The 20,782-nt window shown below is 32.1% G+C and overlaps 1 protein-coding gene across 1 annotated transcript; it reads right to left on the minus strand.

Moving 5' to 3' along the window:
• Positions 1 to 238: 238 nt before the first annotated feature.
• On the minus strand, positions 239 to 19,813 carry LOC145840193 (uncharacterized). Its single transcript, XM_082947362.1, has 31 exons — positions 18,969 to 19,813; positions 18,488 to 18,746; positions 17,664 to 18,181; positions 17,269 to 17,425; positions 16,869 to 17,021; positions 16,357 to 16,502; positions 15,879 to 16,085; positions 15,179 to 15,297; positions 14,526 to 14,648; positions 14,112 to 14,302; positions 11,278 to 11,410; positions 10,883 to 10,987; positions 10,388 to 10,612; positions 9,365 to 9,495; positions 8,812 to 9,070; positions 8,377 to 8,546; positions 7,956 to 8,092; positions 7,234 to 7,339; positions 6,162 to 6,336; positions 5,789 to 5,908; positions 5,468 to 5,563; positions 5,057 to 5,217; positions 4,525 to 4,623; positions 4,120 to 4,259; positions 3,793 to 3,913; positions 3,218 to 3,394; positions 2,399 to 2,506; positions 2,014 to 2,148; positions 1,453 to 1,663; positions 1,128 to 1,214; positions 239 to 818 (listed from the first exon to the last, which is right to left on the minus strand). The coding sequence occupies exons 1-31, from the start codon at positions 19,166 to 19,168 to the stop codon at positions 586 to 588; spliced, it is 5,202 nt and encodes a 1,733-aa protein (XP_082803488.1). The 5' UTR covers positions 19,169 to 19,813; the 3' UTR covers positions 239 to 585.
• Positions 19,814 to 20,782: the final 969 nt, after the last annotated feature.

The raw sequence follows: 20,782 nt of genomic DNA on the forward strand, positions 1-20,782 counted from the left end.
TGTTTGAATCTTATCTATTTTATTTTGTGGTGCACTAATTTTTCTAAGAATAGTTTTTATATTATTGCTTATTTACTAACAAAACTGTTAAAATATGCTTGAAAAAAAAAGATTAAGTTAACTTTATTTCAATAGCAGAATTAAACGAGTTTTTAAGAAACTATTTATAATCTAATCATTGTACACTTAAAGTTAAATAACAAACAAACATTTTTTTTCTTTTTTTTATTAACCTGATTTAGCGGGTGAAAAAAGCTTGAAAACGACAATAAATAAACAAAATATATGAAATTGCGAGTCCTTGAAACAGTAATAAATTTGAAGAAAGTAAAAATTTTTCTTCGATACGAAAATATTTGGAGCGGAGATCAAACGGGGTTTGTATAAAAAATATGAAATTTCATCAAAAAAAAAAGCGGTCTTCAGTCTTCAATTAAAATAAAATGTTCGAGTTGTGATTAATCAAGTATTTCCAAATTACCAAAATTAATTATCTGTTTTTTTTTGCTTTTATCCAATCTGCCGCCGACAGTTCCATCGAAATTTCCTATTTAAAAATGATGAAAAGTGTTTGTGACGTCACAGTCACGAGCTGTTGGCGAGGAACTTCTTCAGCGCGCTCAGCACATTCCTCGTTTCCGCCTCGCTCACCAGTTTCGACTTGAGGGATTCCCCGCCGACGCGCACCAGCTGGCACGCCAACCTTCCCGCCTCCTTGCTGACGATCAGGTTGCTCGATGACGTCATCATTACGTCGAAGAGCACTTTGAACACGTGACGCTCGAGCATCGATTGTGACGTGATGCGTGGCAGCAGTGCTGTTGATTGATAAAAATTAATATTTAATAATGAATATTAATAAATTAACTTTTAATAATATTGATATTAATTAATAAACCAACTAGTTTAGGAATTGTAAAAAGCATCATCTTTTAAATATGATAAAGTGGAAAAAAGCATTGCTGTTGTGGAATTAAATAAAATTTAGTAAAATTAATTAACAGCTAATTGAAAAAAATAGTCCTGAGACTGTATAAAAGTTTTAGAAAATTAAAAAAAGTTTTACTGGTTTAAAAATATTTTTGTTTGCTTAAAAAAACTAAGTTGTATATATTTTTGTAACTGACCAGTGAGTTTCTCAAAAGCGTATTTTCTCGCTTTGCCTTGCGCGAATTTGGCTTGATTGCAGAAAGGTCCAAGCAATATGTTTGCATCTGAAATAAAAGAATAAATTAATTATTATAAACGTATAAAAGATTAGTAGTTCTCAAATTAAACTGAATAACGACTGATAGTCAAACGATCCGCTAAAAACACATTTTTCTTTTAAGTTCTATTTTAAGTAAGACACTTAGAATTTCAAAAAAAGTGAAGTTTTATTTTATTATACACGGTGAGGAAAAATAAAACTTAAAAAATACTTTTATTTATTTATATAGCACAAAAACCGACCAATTTTACTGCAGATGTTTTCGACGACCTGCTTGGCGAGGTTGTGGTACTTGCTGACGGTGAGTTTCAGAAGAGGGGGAATTATGTTGTTGATGCTGGTTTCCTTCCACACACTGGTGTGAGCTTGCATCAGCACGTTGAAGTTCTCCAGCGCCAGCAGGTTCGCCTTGCTGTTGCTAGTTGTCAGCAGCGTGGAGAAAACTTCCAATACCTGTAGGTTGTTTTCAATTTGTTAAAAATGTTTACAGAAGCTTAACATATGTGAAATATTTTATGTTAAATCGTTGTGAGTGTAAATAGTCAAATACAACTTATTTTGAAATGAGTTTTATAAAAAAATATTTAAAACATACAATGTAAAGAATACATCGACATACTTATATACATATAGTAATAAATTAGTACAAAAAAAAATAATGCTAATAAAACTTGTATAATATTGGATTTGTGTTAATTTCAGCCAAAATTAAAATGTTATAAAACATTAAATAAGTTAAAGTGGTTATGATAACGTTAAATAAAACTTTACTTTTAACAATTAAAACTTTTAAAAATACAAACTTTTTTGAACGAATCCTCGTTGAAGCTGTTGATATTTTTCTGAAATTTGGTCAGAAGGTCGTTGAATGCCTCCTTTTTGCTCTGGAAGTCACCCTTGTTCACGCGAGACAAAATATCTTTCAAGTCTTCAGTGCTCTGTGGATGCAATTGTTGAAATTACCACAATCAAACTTACAACTTGATCTCACAAATAAATTTGAACTTTTACATTGTAAACTGATACATCAACACTTAAAGTTAAAAATTCTAAAATGCTAGTTCAAATTTATAACTTCTAAATCAAAATTATTTATTATCTGAACGTTTTATAACATAATGCTCATTTAAAAACAGCGAATGTTGTAATTTCAAGACAACTGAAATATTTATTATATAGCAAACAAACCTGCTGATTGATGTAGCTCATTCGGCCGCTGCTGTTCCTCCTTGAACTATTGTTTCTACTTTCCCGCATGCTGGCTCTCTTGCCTCCGATGTGCGCGCTCTTTAGTCCCTGTACATGCATATAGACTATTATTAAAAAAAGAATTAAGTTTTTTTAATTAACACTATACGAGTAAATATGATTGTGAAACTTAAACGTTAGTAAACTGAACATGTATATAGATTAGTAACACACAAGAATTAAGTGTAAATACTTTTTAATAAAAACCATAAGCTTTTAAGTCCCTGAACATATTTTTAGAACAAAATTACAAAAGAATTAAGTTTTATTTTAATTTAAACCATACGAGTAAACAAGACTGTGAAACTTTAAGGTAAGTTTATCAAATAAGTATTAATAACATTAATATCTAAAAAAAAAGATTTTACTAAAAATTTGAATGAAAACAATTAACTTGTTTACTATTTTACATTCATTAAAATTTATTGCTTGATAAAAATTTTTGGCTGAAATAGCTTAAAAATTAACATTTTTGAATACCACAAATTTTTTAATCATTTAAAAACAACAAATCCTCTCTTTAATCTGATGGGCGCTCTTGCTCAAAAAAATGTACCATTTTTATTGTTATAAAAATATATAAATTTATTTGTTATAGTGCCTAAAACTTTATATTCAATTGTAGTCATGTCTGAAAATAATATCAAGAACTTTTTAATTTATCAGAGTTTATTGCTTCATAAAACTTTTTGGTTGAAACAGCTTTAAAAATTAGCATTTTTGACAATCACAAAGTTTTTATCACATATAAAAACGAACCCTCTCTTTGATCTGGTGGGCGCACTTGTTCATGGCCGACTGCTGGTTGGTATCGAGCAGGTTGTCGCAAGCCCTCCTGAACTTGACCAACCCGTCCTCGGTGCCGATCAGCTGGTTGACTATGCACCTCCCGTGGTACCTCACGTCCTGGTGGCTGTCCACTATGAACTGCGATGTCTGTTTGGGTGTTGATGTTAGCTTGTTTATTATACGAGGCTTTTACAAAAGCAATAAAAATATAAAATATTCTACCTTTAAGTTTAAAAAAGATGTTGATAAAATGTTAAATTTTTTGATGTTGATTTTAGCTTAATTTCAAATAGATTAATTTTATAGTATGATATTGTTTACAGTCTATATGTAATTTTTATTATTTGGATTGAGGTGTGTAGTAAACTTTCTATAAATAGTAAATGTAAAATAAACTAGCCTGGTATTTCTTAAATAAATTTTAAACTTGGTATACAACTTATACGTATGTAATTAATTATTGTAGTGTCTTGAATAAAATAAACTAAAAAAAAGCGTGTAAAAATAAATTTACCCTGTATTTAAGTAATACATTTATAACTCACGCATTCAAAAAGCCTCTGTTGAAAGTCCTTGGTGTAGATTCTATCAACATTCTTTATTTTTTCACAAACAAGTTTGCTCACATAGTTGGAACATGCGCTTCTAATGTCCTTGTTTTTGTGTCTAAAAATAATAAATATTTATAATTGTGCTTAAAACATTTAATAGCATTTGTGGCTGCAATTATTTTATTATAATTTTAACCTTAATAGATTTATTTGATTTTTGCTAGTTAACTCGTATTATTTTGATAATTTTATACTTTTTTTTAAATAAACGCTTCAAAAAATACTTCTAAAATTCAAAAAGCTACTTAATTTTTAACTGACTTGGCCCCTATATCTAGGAGAGTGTTGAATATTTTTCTGTTTGAGCAACTGTACAACATTGCTTCTAATGTTTTGTCTATTTCCTCTCTCATGAATACGTTTGTCTTGCCATATTCAATAACCAGGGCTTTGAGGGGAAACTGAAAAAAAAAACATTAGTCAAGTTTAAGATAATCTTAACTTTTAAAACCAACTGTATTTTTATATATTGCCAGACACTAAGTATAGAAAAAAGTTAGTTAAGTAGAAAAAAACAACATTAAGAAAAAAAAATTGAATTACAAAAGCCCTGATTATTATACTCTTTATATATATGTTAAAAAATAACTTTTTAAAATAAATTGTGCATAAATTTTACTTTTAAATTCTAATAATCGAAAACTACAATTAAAAACAATAACAAACTTCAAGGTCGATATCTGAAGTGGGCTTGCTGATATTGGTGTACAAACTGCAAAGTGTGGACACCGCTACTCTTGATACCTGAGATCTCAGGTTTGATACCTTATATCATAAAATTTAATATTTATTTAGATTTGTAATAGCAGATGTATGACTCTTCATAATTGCATAAAACGTCTATGACAAGTACTAAAGCAGCTTTAAATATTTAGAAACTCAAGATTACAAAATTAAGAAACATTTATCACTCTTACTCCTATTCAAATATTTTTGTTATTGATCAAATGCTTAACTATTTATCAGTTATAAGCAAAAAGCAGCTAAACCAAAACTCAATCTTTAAACTTGTGATTTATATAATAATAGTGCAAAAAAGAATTAGAAAAAATCATTGGCAAAAAACCAATGAAAATACATCTTGTTTACGGAGTAGCCTTAAAATTTTTTTTAATTATTCAGAAACATTAAAAAAAATTAAAACTTTTAAACTAATTAGAATTATTATTTTACAGCATTCAAATTATAAAACGCCAACCTGTTTGCTGAGTAGCCTGACAACATTGGAATATCTGTTGACGACGACGGGGGAGTTGTTCTCGCATATACTCTGCACTTGCTTCATGCTTGATGCTATCTGTTTCCACAGCTCGTTGTCTGTAGTTTCCATCTGTGTCAACGCTTGTTGCAGGTCCTTGTCTGTTGAGAAATAACAATTACTTTAGTTCAAATTTTTTTTTTGTTTGTGAAAATAGTTATAAAAGTTTTGAAATAAAAATTATTTATTAATATATTACATATAACCTGTTTCAGCAAATTTTAAAATTTCAAAAAGGTCTATAACTTTTAAGTCTTTACTTATAAATTTTAAACCAAAACTTTAGTTTGAATTTCTATTAAGTAGTTGAAATTTTTATCGCTTGTTTTCTATAAATGTATACAAACTAACCACTGAACGAAGCATTGGAATCTAACATGTTGTTTCCAGATACACTCATTGAATTTTTAAATGAATCAGTCTTGTTAAGTGTTGACCTTCTGTTAGCTGTAAGAACATTTATTTGTTTAATAAAAAAATTATACAGTGGAAAGTTTAATATATAAAAAAAGTAATAGTTATATTATCAACTACAAAAAGTTAAACGTTTTATGTGTTAAAAAAAAAAAAATATTTTATTACTGCAACCTAAAAATTAAGGAACAAAAATTGAAAACTAATGTCTAAAGAAATACTACAAATAAAACTAGATCAATTTAATTAACAAACAACCTCTTTTATTGAAGTTCTTGTTGGTGCTTGGTGACCAAGTGTTCATTAATTCGTCCGAATTTTGATTTCTCATTCTGTGTTTGCTGTTGGATGGCGAAAATTGATTGCTGTACTGCACACCTACAAATGTGTTTGTTATTAAAATTAATAAACTTTATTATATGTTAATTACTATAATACTGTTCAAAAACCAACTTAGATTATAAATAGTTTGCATCCAAAAAAAAAGAGAATAAAATCTAGAGTTAATAATTTTTTTCCTTACTTGAATATTAATAGAGTTATTAAGTTATTATAAAGGGATAAATTTTTATATAACAAACTGCCCAAGAATTAGCCTTCAATGTTTACTTAATAATTAATTAATACAAACCTCGTCCTTTCACGTTGATGATTTGGGGTTCGGGAGAGTCATCGTTGTTGATGCCGACCCCCACAAGTTTCATGTTGTCATTAGCAACCGTGGTTGTAAACTGCCTGCTCCTAGAAGTTTTGGGCGAAATTGACAATTCCTCCCTACTGTTGCGCTTGTGCATGGGTGGGCGGTTCTGTAAATTGTTTAAATTAATTAAGTACTTTGTTATAGGTATAATAAAACTAATTGTTAGTAAAATTAGTTGGTTTGTTTCTAAACTTTTAATTTTCAGCTAAATAATGTTAATATTCGAATAGAAATTTTTGTGGGTTGCTGTTTTGTAAAAAAAAAACTTTTACATTTTTAACGAAAATAAACTTATATAACAGTTTTTAAATATGAAATCATTTTAGATTCGAAATATTGTGAAAAAACTTTAAGGTAACTTATTTTTTTCCTATAACTCTCTATCAAATTTGTACTCACAGTAAACTTATCAAGGCTCTTGCATTAAAATAGTAATCGAATTTTACCAAACACATAATAATGTTTTAAGAAAACTAACACAAAAATTGTGTTTTAATTGCACTAAAAATTTAACAAAGATGACCTACAAAAACTTTTAACAAAAAACAAATTGAAACGAGTGTTGATGCTTATTGCTCTCTGTGACGCGAGCGGACACAAGTGGTTATTATTATGACGTAACAATAGTGACAATAGTAGGCAAGTGTTCATATGTGCCGAACTTTCTTAATATTTTCTTGACAAGTATCAAAAAGTGCAAAGTTAGTAAATGCTGTTTTTTTTAAGGGAAAGTTTTTATTTTTTATAATTTTATTGTTGATACAACTTTTAAGATAAAATAAAATCAACTTATTAGTTGTAGAGCGCAATATGTCTTTAATTAATTTTTATAGTTACAACTTTAAAGACTTGTAAAAGTTTAAAATTTCACTGGTTTTGTAAAAACAAAAAATATACTGATGTTCTAATAAATTAGTGACTGTTCTAATAAATTAAGTAACCAAACAAACATACAACATACAATTAAATGAAGAAGTTTAACTTAAACGACATCAAAACTTACATTTATGATAGGTTGTGTTGGGGACTGGTCTATTTTGCGATGGTAATTGTTGTTTGTTTCGATCAGATTGTGGCTCGATGATTGCTTTTCACTGTTTGTGGGTGATCTGTTTAAATATAAAATGTTTATTTACATGTTCGATTGATACTGTTCCAAACATTAAAGTGGTTTTGTTAAGTGCAAAATGAAACTTTTATTCTTATTTATCTCCCCTTATGGTGTGAGAAAGTTTTGATATTAACACACTCGAGTCTAGACCTAATTCAAATAATCCACTTGAAAGGGAAAGATCTTTTTTTGTAAAAACGAGAACAAATGAAATTTAAAGATTAAATCTATCACTTCCGACAAGTAACCTTATGTGATACACAAAAAGTTATACTAAAAATGACAAAGAATAAGTAGAGTGAAAATTGTTTTGACAAAGTTAAATTTAAGTATGAGAATTCAAAAATAAAACTTGGAGTGATATAAAAAATTTAATTATAGAATATTATTTAAACTACTAGAAATAGGTTATGCATAAACACAATATAGTTACTCATAAAAAAAATATTATAAAAAATATACATAGCTTGAAAAGTAAAAAAAAAAGTATTAACTACTAGTTATAAATAAAAGAGTAGTACCAGATCAAGTAACAAACTTCACTGACCGTTTAGCAAAACTTGTTGGCTATTACTAAAAATCTGCTAACTTTTCAATATTCAACAACAAAATACCTGAAAGAAGATTGCGCAGAGTGTGTTTTGTTCCTGGTGCTCGGAACTCCGTTGCTGATATCGTTGCTTGTCGGCTGGCTTCTCAGCATCCTGGCTCGCTTGTCCTGCGCCGATCTCCTAATTGAAGCCATCGATGCCTAAATTAGGATAAAAAAGTTGTAATGATATTTTGAATACTTTATTTTCTCACTAACAAATATCAATAATATTTGTTGAATTTTCGTAAAAAGTTTAGGGGAAAACTTGATGATGACGAAAGCATTTTTATGAAAAATAATCAAAAAGTACCCTAAACCGTATAAAATAAACGACAATTTCACAGTTGAGTAAACTAGATTTTCAATCGCTGTAGTTAAGAATTTTACTAACACGACACAATAACTGCGGATAACATGACAAAACAAATTATATTCAAACGAACATTATGCGGCATTTCGCTGTCGAAGAACGACGGCTGCTGCGATTGTGACATCATGTTGCTTTTCACGGTGACGGGCTTGCTGGTGACATTTCTCTGCAGCGGAGAAGTGTCGCTAGGAGAAGGCGCGTGCTTCGACATCCTCGAAGATTGCGCTTCAATTGCCGATTCAACTGTTTATAAGTGTTTGTTTTATTTCGTAAAATGTGTATAATGCAGAAAAAGGTTTGAAAAAACAAAAGATAAATTTTTAAGTTGCTAACAAAAATCTAATAAATGGTTTTAACTCAAAATTAAAAACTAAATCATTAAACTTGAGGCAGTGGAGGTCTGAGACTAAGAACTAGATAAAAAACTATTAAAAATAAATAAAAAAAACCTTAGCTAAAAGCTAAATAGTATTAAAATTAAATTTTAACTAAAACAACAAAATCAAACTCGACGCTTGCGATGTGAGGCCTGCGATGGAGTTCAAAGAATTCGATTTCTTCATCAGGACGGCGGATGGCGTGTACGAAGACTGCGATGACGTCACCTTGTCGTCACGCGCCCTGTTGTTCCTCGTTGCCAGGGAGTGGTAGCCGGACGTCGTCATGGAAGCGTCGTCGTCGAGCAGCTTCGAGGTGCTTCCCCGCTTCGAAGAGGCTGTCGGCGACGTCAGTGCGGAAGTGAATTTCTCCGCTGACGTCATTGTGTTCTGTGATGTCATTAAAAAAATATTTCGTGAAAAATATACAAACCTTTTTGTTAGTATCTATAATGAAAATCAACGATTATATGAAAAAATTATATGTTTACTTAAAAAAAAATAAGGCTATCATTAACTTTAAAAAATATAATTAAATTAATATAAAATAATATATAAAAACATTAACTAGTTTTTAAAAAAAATTTCATGTAAATTCTAAATCTTTTCAGGGATGCTTTTCAGTGTTTAATTTAACCAGACTACTTTTAATTTAAAAATTGATAAATTAAATAAACAACAAACTAGATTCCTTGGTCTCTGGGACCCGTTGCTGTTGATGCTTTCGGAACTTATAATTTCCTGAGGTTTCTTGCGGTGTTTGGACGCGCTTCTGGCGAGAGCTGGTTTCGTCATTATCATGCGCGACTCCGCTTCTATAAATATATATATTTCTATATTGAGAAAATATTACTTGAGACACTTTTTAGAGTTTCTGTAAGTATAAAATATATATAAAAATTAGCAATTATAACAGTGTTTAGTGGAAGAATACTTATTTAAACTTTTGTTTACGTCGCTCAAAGATGAAATATAGAATATGGTCTTAACATTATATTTATTTGTAGCATATTTATACTATAAATAAATAAAGAGTTGCTATAAAAACCTTAAACAAGTGTAAAACAAAAAGCTGACTTATTGAACTAAAAACATAATTTCATCATAAATTAACTTGACTTTTTGGTATGAACATATTTTAATTCAAAAAACGCTACAACTATAAACACTGACCGCTCATAGACTTTTCCGAGTCCTTGGGAGAAACTAAACTCTCCGACCTGGATCTGCTGCTGCACCTGCTCTGTCTGCTGCTGACTGCTCTCGAACTCACCACTGACGCAACGCTGTCTCTCTGTGACGTAAAACTGTCTCTCTGTGACGTAACACTGTCTCTCTGTGACGTCATACTGCCTCTGGGCGTGCTCTGAACTGAACTAGCTGGTAACTGTTCTTCTATCACGACTGTGAGAAACATGTGTGACTATATGTACAGTTTGAGTTGTATTGTTTACTACCCTACTAAACTTTTATTCTCACTGTTCTGTACTTAAAGATGAACTAACTCATATACTTTAATCTGTATTGTAACCTCCAACCTTTTAACTAACTCTGCTAAACTTATAAGCAATCCCAAAACTAAACTTACTTTAAACAAAAGTTTTAAATACCAACAAAAAACACTATCAACCATTTATTACATGAATATGAAAAAAAAGTTTCACAACGACTATAATTTTAATTTATCGAAAAATCAAAACAACTAACCGGAGGCGACTTTAGAGGAGAGGTTTGAGACCTGCTGGGAGATCTGAGTGTTTATGGAGGACATGCGGTTGATGGAGGAGCTCCTCAAAGGCTTGGAGGAGTCGAAGAAGGCGGAGGGCGCCGAGTCGGCGAACTTGCTGCCCGCCTCGTGTATGGAAGACGCTGAGTCGGCAATTTTGCTCGACGAGTCGTGGGCGGCGAAGGAGGGCATGTAGGAGTTCCTTCCTGTGGAAATAAATGGTGGGTTTAATATTTCTTACAAAATCTTGCAAACTTGTTGGAAATAAAATATACTTCATTTATTTTTAATACTCAACAAGTTAATTTTTCTAAATAATTCTTTCTAAATGGGCAGAATAATGCACCAGTTCAACTAAGTTTATCAGTAGTTTGCAATTATGAGGTATGAAATAGTATAACTGTTTTTGGACATATTATTTAAACAATAGAAGACATGTTTATAAAAAAGAATCTAACGATATAAGTTCAAAATACCTTGTTTATTAGTGGGAGTTGCTGCTCCACTCAATAGTAATTGGTTGCTACTGTTACGTAATATATTACGTTTCATTTCTCTGTACTCCAATGTGGATTCCAAATCTTTATTAAATGGAGATATGTTTGAAAATATACATATTTTTGAACATATTTGTACTAAATAACTTTGGTTGTTAAAACTATGCTTAAAGAAACCTAGTATATTATTAAAATTTATAAAAATATCAATTTACTTTAAATTTTTGAAAATAAACTTTTTGAAAATAAACATTAAACTGATATAAAATTGATTAATCTTTTAAGTATACAAACTTAGTGAACCATGTGGGTACTTAAAACAATTTGAGTAAAAATTTGCTATGTGTTAAATAGATCAACTATAAAAATATTACCTTGAGTACTGGACTTGTACTGGCCGAATTCCTTGCTACCAACCAGGTCAGTGGCCCATGTCGAGTTGGCATCCGAGTTGTTGTTGTTGTGGTGCTGTCTCCTCAACGACGGTGACTGGTGACTCGACCGGATCTTTAAATTAAAATTTGTTACAAGTTTGTGCGGTTTCAATGCCTTCTGCCAATGGAACGCTTGTTTTATAAGATTTTCAAAATTTATAAAAAAAAGCGCGTTCATTGTAGGAAAAAAAGTATTTTTTTTATTAATACTCTTTTTGAACTTTATTAAAAGTAATTGCTCAGTTACAATGAGGTTGAATAAACAGTTTATGTAAGCTAGTACTTACATTGTGTGTGTACATACAAGTCAGGTTTATAATAATTTCTCAATTAAGCCAGGAGGTCTACATACAAAACACGCACATCAATGTACATGAAGTTTTTTTGAACGATAGACGATGTTAAACAAACAAATCAAAATTCTTTTGTAAACTGTCAGCTACTCGAAACTGAAATTCAAGTGCAGTTCTGTGTAAACTGTTACTGCTGTTTGTTGTTGTTTCGCCCTGAAGCTGCGCAAACTTCACCCACAAGTGCAAGTTTAAAATTTGTGACTTCAAAAGAAACGTTTATGTGTTGGTAAATAAAAATGTCGTTTTAATTTTCACGTGTAACAATGACTACAACGATCTCTAAGGAAAAGTGTTGTGAGTAAAACAGCTTTTTATGAAGTGTGTTTTACTTAAAGTTTTATGAAATCATAAAAAGTGTTGGTAATTTCTAAAACAATACAGTTTTTGTTATAATAAAAAATGCCACCAAGTTATCTATGAAAAACTTAATTAAATTTTAATATCTTTTAAAGATTTTTTTCAAAACACAAGTCAAACGATAACTAAGAATTAAAATCAAAATGAAAGTAATATTAAAATAACAACAAACCTAAACCTATAAACATTCATAATTTTTCTCATTTTAAATAGGCAGTAAAATAAAATGTCTACACTATCAAAAACTAATGAATGCAAAGAAAAGGCAGATAAAAAAAAAATACTATAAAAAAACACAATGTAATTAAAAATTTATAAACAATTAGAAAAACACATTTTGTTTTAATTTACAACAAACTACTATTTAAAATAAAAACACCTTCGCTCTGCCTTCCCCTAAAGTCTTCAGTTTTCCGCGAACCCAGAAACAGCCGAACTTGACCATTTAACTGAAAATTTTCAACCCTACCTTTAACTAAACATCACAACTTAATATGATGACAAATTAATCTTATATTTGCTGGTAATCTCATGTACAAGAGAGCAAATAAACCGGACGATAAAGTAAATTTACCAGAACTTCAAGATGACCACTTGAATTTTTAGAGTGGAAACAAGCCTTTAATTTGGAGATAAATTTCCTGTTTATCGGTGTGTCTATTATGACGCAACTTTTCATAACAATGACATCAAAAGCAAACTTCATTTGCTCCTCTCTCATTAAAAACAGCTTCGGTTCTGCGGACCCGCATATTAAAAAGTGTGTCGTAAAAAGTATGCAATAAAGCAATTAAATTTTAAACACTTGTGAAACGTTATATAACGAGCTTAATTTTTGAGAAAGAAATTAATGTTTGTTCAAGTAACGAATTGATTTATTGAAGTTTCGACTGAACAAACAAAAATAAAACGACTTTTACGTCTCAAACACCGAGCAACCACTTGATATTACAACAAGTAGTTGTATTAGTTTTATAAATTTTTAAAAACTTCGTACAATAATATTTGAACAGTTGGTTGCTGTTTAATTAAGTATTTTTGAAAAAAGTTTTAAGTAAACAATCTTGAAAAATTTATTAAGATAAATTAAACGAAATATTTCTACTGAAAAAGTTATACTACTAAACCAGGGGTCGGCAAACTGCGGCCCGCGGGCCACATTAAAAGTTTTATTCATAAAGTTTAATATACTATTATTTTCGAAAACACTAAAATAAAATTTTAGTATTATATTTAAAGGATAATCTATCGCCTAAATTTTTTTTTGTTCATAAAATTGTCTTAAAATATTTTTTTTAAAGCACATAAAAAAACGTTCCTTTTTGACCTGCCGACCCCTGTACTAAACAAACAAATACATCCAAAAACATTTGTCAATCTACGTGCCTTCTACACAAGCAGGTTAGACTTTCATACAATAACAACTTTAAAATTGCTTTAGAGGTATTTTATAAAATACAAAGCAAGGCAAGAGAGAATAAAGAAGATACAAGCTAAATTTAAAGTTAGGCTCAAAAAGCTTTGTTTTCTTAAACGTTTCAAAGCAATGTAAACTTAAAAAAAACATGCTGTTAACAAGAATTGTTATAAAAGAAACTTTTGAAAGTTAAAAAAAAATAAAATATAAAAAACAAAATCAATTATAAAAAAAAACAAAATCAAACCTAGCTAAGATTATAATAAAAAAAAGATTAGTTGAAATAAAAACATTGAAGAAAGTTGAAAAACCTTTTTTTTTTCAAAAAGTATACTTCTACGATTTATTTTCAATGTTGTTGAAATATATTATACCTGTGGGGCATGTTGTGAAGAATTAATTGAAGTAAAAACATTTAAGATAGTTAGCTCAAACCAATATTTAATATTAAAACCCATTTATAAAAGTTTTTATCTTTATTTTTAACAAAACAATCAAACCTGTGGAGCGTGCTGTGAGGAGTTGTTGGAACCAATATCAAAAACCAATATCAAATTAAAGAGAGTTAGCTCCAGCCATTTTTCAATATAAAAGCCCATTTATTAAAACTAGTTTATTTTAATTTTCAAAAAAATTAAAAATCAAACCTGTGGAGCGTACTGTGAGGAGTTGTTGGAACTCATCGCCTCACTGAAGTCCTGGTGGTTGTTGCTCGACGTCCACGGGAACATCTTGTTCGACAGTTGCTTCCTCAGCAGGTCCGCCGACTTTCTCGATTGCGGGGAATTTCCCTGCAGAGGCGGTTTCCCTTCGTTGAAGGAATTTTTGAACGGCGAACCTTTGAAAGTGAACTTTTATGTTTAATCATTGTTATTTTGTGAGGACTTATATTTAAAAACGATACATGATACTTATTTAGATTTATACAAAAAAAAGAAATAATTTATAATGATACAAGTTGTTTAGTTTAGTATCATAAAGAAAATCATCATTGTAAGTAAGCATCAGGTGTAAATATTTAAATCAAAATAAATAAAAATATTTTTTAACATTCAACTGACCAGGTCCCTGGAGGACTTTTTCTCTGGCGGAGTCTGTTTTGTTGAAACTGCTGTTTCTGCTGACACCGTTACTTTCGCGTGAGCTGTACGAGTTGTCCCTCGGCATGAAAACACCTTCTTGAGCTGAAAATATATAACAGGTCAGAATACAATATCAAGTTTTGTGTTAAGTATAAAATGTTTACACCAAAGGATATCACAATAAATTAGGTTTCCAATTATTACAACTTTAATAAAATATGTCCAGGTTTAGTTTATTTAAAAAAAATAAATTTGCAGATAACTGTATATTTCTAGTTAAATACAGCTTGAAATAGTGCTCTTTAAACTACGTAAAAACAATTAAAAAAAATTTAGTAATTAAATTTTATTATAGCCATGTTCAAAAATTTTACAGATAACAACAACCAATCATATATAACAACATAAAGTATAATCTAAGATATATTCTAAATACTCACAAGAGAATTGGCATGCAGATAATTGTTAATATATTTTTAAAAACTGCCTAATTTTTTATTTCTTTTCACTAAATATAAACTAAACATTTTTCAAAAAAAGTTGTATTTCAGTTTTTATTCTACAAGAAAATCAGGTTCTAATGATAAAATAACAAACAATCAATAACAAAACTACAAAAGTATACAACTCACAAGAGAACTGGCTCGTGTGCTGACTGATTGGGTTGTTGGGCTGTTGAACCCATATAACGTCCGCGGTGGCGTACGATGGCTGCTTCGAATACTCCATCAGCAGGGTGGTCCGATTGAACCTAAGTATAAAAGTTGTTTGTAGTAAACAAGGATGTATAATGAATATAAACATTTTTTTAGAACATATAGTATAGACACTTCTGCCTACACTAGTTTTAGCTTTAAAAAAAATGCAACTAAAAGAAAATACTTATCAGTGAATTATGTTTACGAATGAAACAATCTAAAAACCAAGCATTTGCTTGGCAGCTTAACAACATTGAAGTGCAATTTGTTAGGCAGGTTTCATAGAAAACTATAAATATTTTTATTACAAATATCACAAATGAAAAACCAAAATTTTAAATACTGAATAAAAGTGCTTGATTTACCGACAGGTCTCGCTTTAATTCTTGGTTTCCATATAATCGTAAATAAAATAACAGTTAAATCAAACTAACTGTCTTCTGAAAAATTTGAGCTTTGTTTTTTTAATCCTTCTACCAATGGATACAAACATCTTCCTAGAGTTTTATAATCTGGGAAGATGTTTGTATCCATTGGCACAGGGCGTTAAAGAACTATTTTTTTTTTTCAAAGTTAAACTTTTCATCAACTCACTAACTCCCATCAAATTTTAATAAAATAACAATAAACTAACTTGGGCATCTGTTTTCTGACCAGTCTGGCGTTCACGGCTCCCATCAACCCCTCGGCTTCGTCGTGCAAAACTTCGATCTGATTGACCGCCTGCGCGATGATGGAGTTGCTCATGTGTGACGTGGCGATGTGCCAGCCAATCACCGCGAAGCATTCCATGCAGGCGAGACGGGTCGACACGTTGTTGTCCATGAGTGAGCGCGCCAACCTGTGGTGTTGTTTGTTTTAGTTTTGGGGATTTTTTGATTATAAGAGTCTTGTTATCACGCTTTCTGCCAAACAGATGCAAACATATTTCCAAATTTTAAACATACATAGGGTTTTAATCTGTATGAGTTTTATAAATTATAGTAAAATGTGAAAATTACTTTCATTTCAGCATTCTTTTTCAGTTTTTTCTACTTGATAATCTAACATATTTACTACTTAAGTTTGTATTTAAAAAACCTCGGAAATTATACACGAAAATCATATTGTACCTCAAGCACATTCTGCTGATGTCCAATGGAGGCTTTCTGTTGTACTGAGGGTACTTCAACAATACAGAAGTGATGAAGTCCACCACCTCACTTCTCAGGTCCATCCATCCGTCCATGTTGTGCTTCCTCCACATCTGCTCCACTACCTGTTTCAATTAAGGGGATTTTTTAGTTTTAATGAGTGTGTTGGTTGATTTAATTATTCTGAGAGTGGATGCAAATAACTTCCCGGGTTTTAAAATCTGGAAGGGTATTTGTACCCACTGGCACAGGACTCTAATAAATAAATGAACTGAAAGTAGTTTCTCGTATTATATATCAAACAGTTGTGCAAATTGTATTCTAAAAAGCTTCAAATAAAAAACTTTAGTATACACTGTAACTTTAAGTTGTAATCTCACATTTTTATTCAATCTAACTTATTTAAGTGACCTCTGAAGTTCAAGTAGTTCATAACTATGTATTTTCATTAAACTTTTATAAGTTAAGAAACAGGACAATAGAACACGCACCTGTTGGGGTCCGCACAGGTCGCACATTTGGAAGAGTATTTTGGCGATCTGGGTCCTGATGCTGACGTTGGAGTTGCCCATCTGGGTAATCACCGTCGCCGCGAACAACTCCAGGTGAGGAGTCATCTTGAAGCTCACTTTGCGGAGGATGACCTGTGAAAATGTGAAAATATAAACTAAAATTATGAAAACAACTTTAAAGGACTGATATTCATTCGGGCTAAAGTTACAAGAAAATATTAGTAACTTAGTTTGTAAAATAAATCATAATGTAAGTACTAATAGCATCTTAGAACAAGCTGTATATATTTAAAAACGCCTTGACGTGGATAAGAAGATGACACAAACTAACTGTCATATTATTCTTATTTTTTATCAAATTTTGATTAAGAAATCTCACCTGCAAGCAGCTCAACGAAGTGGAAACTATCTGCAGGTTCTTGTCCCTCACTGTGGACTGCAGGATGCTCACTAGTGTGAACGTGCAGTTAGTCAGCTTGTCCGCGTTCATCTCCGGAGACTCCAGTATCCTCTTCACTTGCTCCACCGCCTTCAGCCTAATTTTAAACGTAAATTTTGTTCGTACTTGTTCAAATTAAAAATTTCTGTTTTAAGAAGTGCAAATTTGCTAACAATATCTTTTAACAGAAATATTAAAAGAATAGAGAAACAACTAATTGTCCTCCACAAAGAAATTCAATATCTTATCATTTTGACATCCACATTAAACTGTCGCACAGAAATAGTTTATAAAATACTCAAGTCAAATTAATGAAGTTTAAAAAAGCAACCAACCTGATGGTGCTTATGGGGCTGGCTAGTTCAATCAAGTTCTGCTTGGTGAGGAAGGGAATGCCGAAAGTGTTCTCCACCTGCTCCATATCCCTCTCCCGCAGGTGCCTCCTCTGCGACTTCTTCCCCTCCCCTCCCGTCGGGCTCCACTCGTCCAAACTCACCGAGTTGTTCCGCGGCTTGGGCGGCGGCACCGTCTCCGGCGACCAGGCGATGCTCTTGCTGGGCGCGATGCTGATGTCCGTGTCGCTGTCGACGCCCAAAATTTCCCTGCTCTCGCTGGAGGGGATGATCCTGCGCTTGGCGAGGAAGGCCTGCAGCGGTTGCGGCAGCCTCTCGATGCACTTGCTGAACTGCGCCGCTCCCAGGTAGTCGCCGACGATCTTCCACACCTTCCTGAGCGTCGAGCCGTCCTCCGAGCCCTCCTCCTCGTCGAAACCGAGCACCAGGGTGTGCACGACGTCGAAAAAGTCCTGGTGCTTGAACTCGGGGAAGAGCAGCGACGGGAAGCTGACCAGGACCTGGTTGAAGAAAAATGCTTGTTTTTATATCAGAGTATTTCAAGACTAATTATCATTAATAAAAAATAAATAGTAAAAATACTTTTTTTGAAACTTTTAATGTGTTGCCACAAAAGAAAACAATTAAGGTGTCATATTGTTAATAAAATAAATTAGTTATCATAATATGTTTTTAAATATTGAAAAAATTAAAATACAATAGCAAAGCATTTAAAACAATACAAGCTGCTGCAATGGATTATTACTTTTCTATTAACCATAGATGATTTATATACAAATATACTACAATAATTAATTCTCTCTCACCTGGTGCCTGGTCTTCTTGTCCTTGTGGCGCAACCCGTCGTAGGCCAAGGACTGCACGACGTACTTGAAGTCCTGCGTCCTCTTCATGTACTGGTGCACCGTCTGTATGGACTCCCTTTGCAATTTGTGCTGGTTGCTCCCGATGTTGCACACCACCCTGGTCATGATCTTCTTCATGCACGGGTCCACCTCGTTTTGCTTCAGCAGCGGTATGAGCTTGCTGACGAGCATCGTGCACTGGATCTGGTGGGGAGTCGACCTGCGTGTTTTGGTAAAATTAGCATAAAATCTCATTAAAAATATTTAAATTTATAAAAGCACATATTTATTAAGCAGACTTTTTAAATATAAACCAGAATGCAAAATGCATGTGCTCTAACATTTCATATATGTAATAAGTAAGTATAAAACTAAAAAAAATTTAAAGTAACTCAAGAAATATGCATTCACGTCAACAATCATGAAAATACATCAAAGTTACCTGTAATCGGCCAGCACCCTGTGGAACTGTTCGAACAGCACGGACCTGTCCAGCAGGGCCAGCATGTTGCTGTTCCTCGTCACGTTCTTGTCGATGTAGTGGAGCGCCTGCTGCCGGCTCTGAGCGTTCGATAATAATTCCACCAGGATCTTCTCGTCCAGGATGCCCTGCATGTGCGCGTCGCGGGAGATCCTGTTCATGTCCGCCTCTTCTTCCTTGCTCTTGAGCCTCGACGGGTGCGGGGGTTTCTGGGCGAGCAGCTTGGGTTCTGGCGGGCTGTCCTGCTTCTTGCCCTTCCTGCTCGACTTCAGGTGCACCGTGGGCTTCCAGTTGGGGTCCTGCTGGAGGATGGAGCAGGGTTCGGGGATGTGTCGCCTCGCGGTGAGCTTGACGGGCTGCGACAGCTCAATAGTCTGCTGCAGCAGTTTCGTCGACTTCGACAGTCCCCTGGATTGATCGGGTTTGGGGGCTTTTTTCTCGACTACTTTTAGCGGCTGTACCAGGTGCAGGTCCCCTTTGGGTTTCTCCTTGGGGACGATTGCAGGCAAGAGGGTGGGCTTGCTGTTGGAGCTGGGTTGTTGGGGCGGCGGTCGCTTGGCAACCCGGTTCTTTAGCGCGAAAAGGGGGTTGTTGTCGCCGTGGGAGTTGGCTGTCTGGCCCCTCTGGTTTCTTCTTTTTCCTCCTCTTTTAGGGGTTTGCCCTTTGAGGCGCTCTTCTATCTGACGGTCACTCTCCTTGGCTGTTTATGAATAGAAAAATATGAATGAGAGAACTAGCAGAGGGCGAGGTTGAAAATTATTCTGAGGGTGGCAGTTACAGAGTCCATTTTTAATTATCTACCACTATTTTAATAATTGTTTATCTATTTAAATTATAAAACCTGTAAAGAATGAGTTTTTTAATTGAAAGTTTTCGAACTTTTTTCTTACAAGCAAAACAGTCAAATTAATTATTTAGAGTAGGTACTAGACTACAAAAACATGAAATAAAAATAGCAGATGATTATAATTTAAGATATAAGTTTAGTATTTTTTCAGAAAGAAAAAAACCTAATTGTTTGGTACTAAAACAGTCTTAAACTGCAAACTTGAATAAAAATTATTTTACATAACAATAAAACAGAGTTCAAATAAAGTATTGCTTAACAATTTAGCATGGTGCAACAAAAGTACTTTAAAGCAGGCAGATTGTCAATATTTTCATAATAGCTCGAGAGCTCTTAGACTTGATTAAGTGGTTATTTAATTTCATAAAATGGAAAACGTGCAAAATGACAAACTTTTACTGTCATTTGTGATACTTAAACTTTAAAATACGTTTTATTTTTCTAAAAATAATCAATAGTTTTTCAACTATACTTGACCTTACCAAAAAAATTTTAAGCAAAATTATTTAAAAAAAAGTTAGATTAAGATTAAAATATTAGTTAATTTTTTAAACAATTGCTAAAAGTTCATCTACAAAATTTAACTAAATACAAGTTTTTGTGTCAAGAATATAAATAAGTCAAATAAATGCAATACTTGTAACAAAGACTGTTTCGATTTTATTCAAATACCTTAAATTACTAAACTTAGATACGATAAGTTAAAATATTTATATATATCTATAGAAGATAACACATACTAAGTTTAAAATCAATGCTTTAAGTTTATTTTATAAGTCAAAAATAATTAAAGCTAACAATAAAATGTATATGCAGCCAAATAAACTTAACAGCAAAATATAAATACTGGTTTAGATATTATTCGCACAAGAAATGTTCAAGCTAACAAAAAGAGTCATTTAAATAAAAAAAACAAAGAAAGAAACAG

The sequence above is a fragment of the Thalia democratica genome, chromosome 7 (assembly GCF_965202585.1).
Source record: "Thalia democratica chromosome 7, ktThaDemo2.hap1.1, whole genome shotgun sequence".
Classification (NCBI taxonomy): Eukaryota; Metazoa; Chordata; class Thaliacea; order Salpida; family Salpidae; genus Thalia; species Thalia democratica.